General features: G+C 35.1%; 1 protein-coding gene across 1 annotated transcript in view; it reads right to left on the bottom strand.

The window, feature by feature from the left end:
• ST13 (suppression of tumorigenicity 13 (colon carcinoma) (Hsp70 interacting protein)) overlaps positions 1 to 3,171 on the bottom strand; it is a 33,632-nt gene that overhangs the window by 20,263 nt on the left and 10,198 nt on the right. The window contains exon 4 of the mRNA XM_012637975.1: positions 1,949 to 2,019. Coding sequence (XP_012493429.1) covers positions 1,949 to 2,019 — 71 coding nt within the window. The remainder of the gene's footprint in view (positions 1 to 1,948; positions 2,020 to 3,171) is intronic.

Genomic DNA, 3,171 nt, shown 5'->3' with positions numbered 1-3,171 from the left:
TGCTTGGGCTAGAGTGCCATGACATCAGCCTAGCTCACAGCAACCTCAAACTCCTGATCTCAAGCGATCCTCCTGCCTCAGTCTCCCAGGTAGCTGGGGACTACAGGCACATGCCACCATACCCGACTAATTTTTTTTTTCTATTTTTAGTTGTTTGGGCTAATTTCTTCCTATTTTTAGTAGATACGGTGTCTCCCTCTTGCTCAGGCTGGTCTCCAACTCTTGAGCTCAAGCAATCCTCCTGCCTCGGCCTCCCAGAGTACTAGGATTACAGGTGTGAGCCACCGCGCCCGGCTAGAACATATACTTTTTAAAGATTCCTTTTACAAATAGTCGACCAAGAGTACTTATATTTTTTCTTGACAAAGATGCATAAGACATTTTCCAGGGAAAATGGAAGTAACTGAAAGATATTTTAAAAAGACCTAAAGATTAGATAGACACCACATTCATAGATAGTTAAGCTCAATAGTGAGGAGATATATCTTCTCCCTAACTTGATTTAGATTTAATGCAATTCTAACAAGGGGGGGGAATTATTTGGAGTTGGGGGAGATTTGACAATCTGATTCTAAAATTTATTTTTTTATTTATTTTTTCCCACTCTGCCCCCTGATTCTAAAATTTATATGGAGAAACAAAGCAAAGAACAGCCAAAATACTCCTGAAGTTTTGGGGGTCCTTGCCCTGCAAAATAACAAGACTTAGTATGAAGTTACATAAGACAATGTGACATTAATATATAGAAAAAAATTAGACAAGTAGAACAAGAGAGTCTGCAAACAAACCCACACATATAGAAACAGCATATCTTAGCATTGGTAGGGATTTTTTAATAATGGTACTGACAGGTAGATTCAAAGTGAAAGGCAAACATACAAAATTTTTATAAGAAAAAAACAATGTACTACAGCAATTATAACCTTGAGGTAATAAAGCATAAAATATAAAAGAATAATCAATCTAACTGGATTAAAAGACACTGTTTATTGAGACAACATAAAAAGTGAAAACAAGCCACACTCTGGAAGACAATATATGTAGCACTAGAAACTGTTAGTATCTAGAATGTGAAAATGAACTATATCCTGCTCAACTGAGGTGAGGAAAGGAAAAATTTAGGAAAAAAAAAAGAAAAGAAATGAACTACAAATCAATAAGAAAAAGACAAACACCACAGTAGACAAATGTGGAAAAGTTCTGAACACAACATAACAAAAGCTTGTGAATGACCAATAAACATTAGAATACGCTCTACTTTATTAAGAACCAGGAAAATGTAAATTAAAAGCCACAACACTTCACACAAGACTAGCAAAGATGAAATGACAGTATCAAATACTGAGGATATGAACCAATCTTTTAAAACTGCCATTACGGTATGACAGTGTTTCTCAACTTTTTTTCATTATCAGCTACCATGGAACCTTTTAAGACATTTTCCACACCCCATTTTAATACCACAGATATACTGCATATATGTTTACGTGTTATGGCTCTTAGGAAGACTACTAACCATTGCGCTATCTAAAATTTTCTCAAGCTCCTCTCCCAAGAACAAATTTTCACCCCCTTGAGGGTCCAATGTGAAAAAACAATTTTGGAATACAACTTGGCATTAGATATTCCATTAAGAGGAAATTCCACTTGTAGGTAAATATTTTAGGTGAATTCCACTTTACAGTGCAAAGAACAGTCAAACTAGATGCAAATTTAAAAGAGCAAGTGAAACAGATAATAACAGGGATTTCAGAGACTGTTAGAAGAGTTAAAAATAATATGGGAATTTTCACTGAAGTAGTAATATAAAGTGCTTTCCTAAATGTCTTAAGTCAGAGAAAGATCTACTATGGGCTCTTCCTGGAAGAATCATGTCATAAAATTATTGCAACAGGGGAGGACCTTCACGTTCCTTACAACAAGCAGAAAATAAAATCATTGAACTTACCTCTACATTTTCATCTCCCATTTCTTGAGGGGCATCAGTGTCTGGTTCAATCACACCTTCATTATCAATTTCTGCCAAAGTTGAGAAAATGACAGTAAGACCTGCACTACACATTATGGTAGTCACTACCCACATGTGACTATAAAAAACTGATTAACTATGGCTCGTGCAACTAATGGACTAAATATTTTAATTACTTTTAACTTAAATACGGAGGCATTAAAAATATTTCCCTGTTTAACACTTTATTGTTTTGGTTAGATTACATTTCACTTTAACTGTCATATCATGTAAGATACTTATCAGAAGACTGCAGTGGAACACTGGTGTGTATATAGTTTCCAGTATTACGCAGAAATACACCACTGATTTAGTCACTGTCAACAAACTGATTTCAGTTGAAATAATTTTTTTGTACACACTGATATACTATAATGTTTTTGGTTTTTTTTTTTTTTTTAGAGACAGGGTCTTGCTCAGTCGGCCGGGCCAGAGTACAGTGGCATGATCATACCTTGCTGTAACCTCAAACCCCTAAGCTCAAGTGATGCTCCCACCTCAGCCTCCCAAGTAGTTAGGACTACAGGCACACAGTATAATGCCTGGCTCATTTTTATATTTCTTATTTTTTGTAGAGATGGGAGTCTAGCTATGTTGCCCATAGTGGTCTGCAATTCTTAGTCTCAAGCAGTCCTGCTTGGGCCTCCCCCAAAGTCCTGGAATTATGGGCATGAGCCACCATGACGGCCAATTACAATGTTTTAAAAAATATTTTATGCAGGTAACACAAGTTATAGTGATACTTTAATGTAAATCATAATGAAATACTTAATTTTAACATAATTATTTTCATTTTTAAAAGTATGGCCAAATTTTAATTTTAAAATAAAGGCTTACTACTAAGGCAGGATCAAATCCCAAGGCTAGTCCTATAATCAAATCAGTAAAGACTAAAAAGAGGTATCCTGAAAATTTTATGTTAAATGACAACTGCAATTTGGTGCAACAGATCAAAACAAAATAACAATTATAAATTTCAAAATAATAAAGTGGACAAAATTAAGAGATTTTTTTCAAATACAGTGAATTTGGTAAGTTTCCTCCTAACAAAAAAGAATCAATGAAATTAAAATCAGCTGCCTGAGATCAGAATTCGCATCCAACACACACAAAAAATTTTTGTTTAAAAAATTGACGTGGGCTGGGCGCGGTGGCTCACGCCT

This window comes from Propithecus coquereli, unplaced genomic scaffold, assembly GCF_000956105.1.
Source record: "Propithecus coquereli isolate 6110/MARCELLA unplaced genomic scaffold, Pcoq_1.0 Scaffold126, whole genome shotgun sequence".
Lineage (NCBI taxonomy): Eukaryota > Metazoa > Chordata > Mammalia > Primates > Indriidae > Propithecus > Propithecus coquereli.
This window is presented reverse-complemented; position numbering and strand designations above follow the sequence as displayed.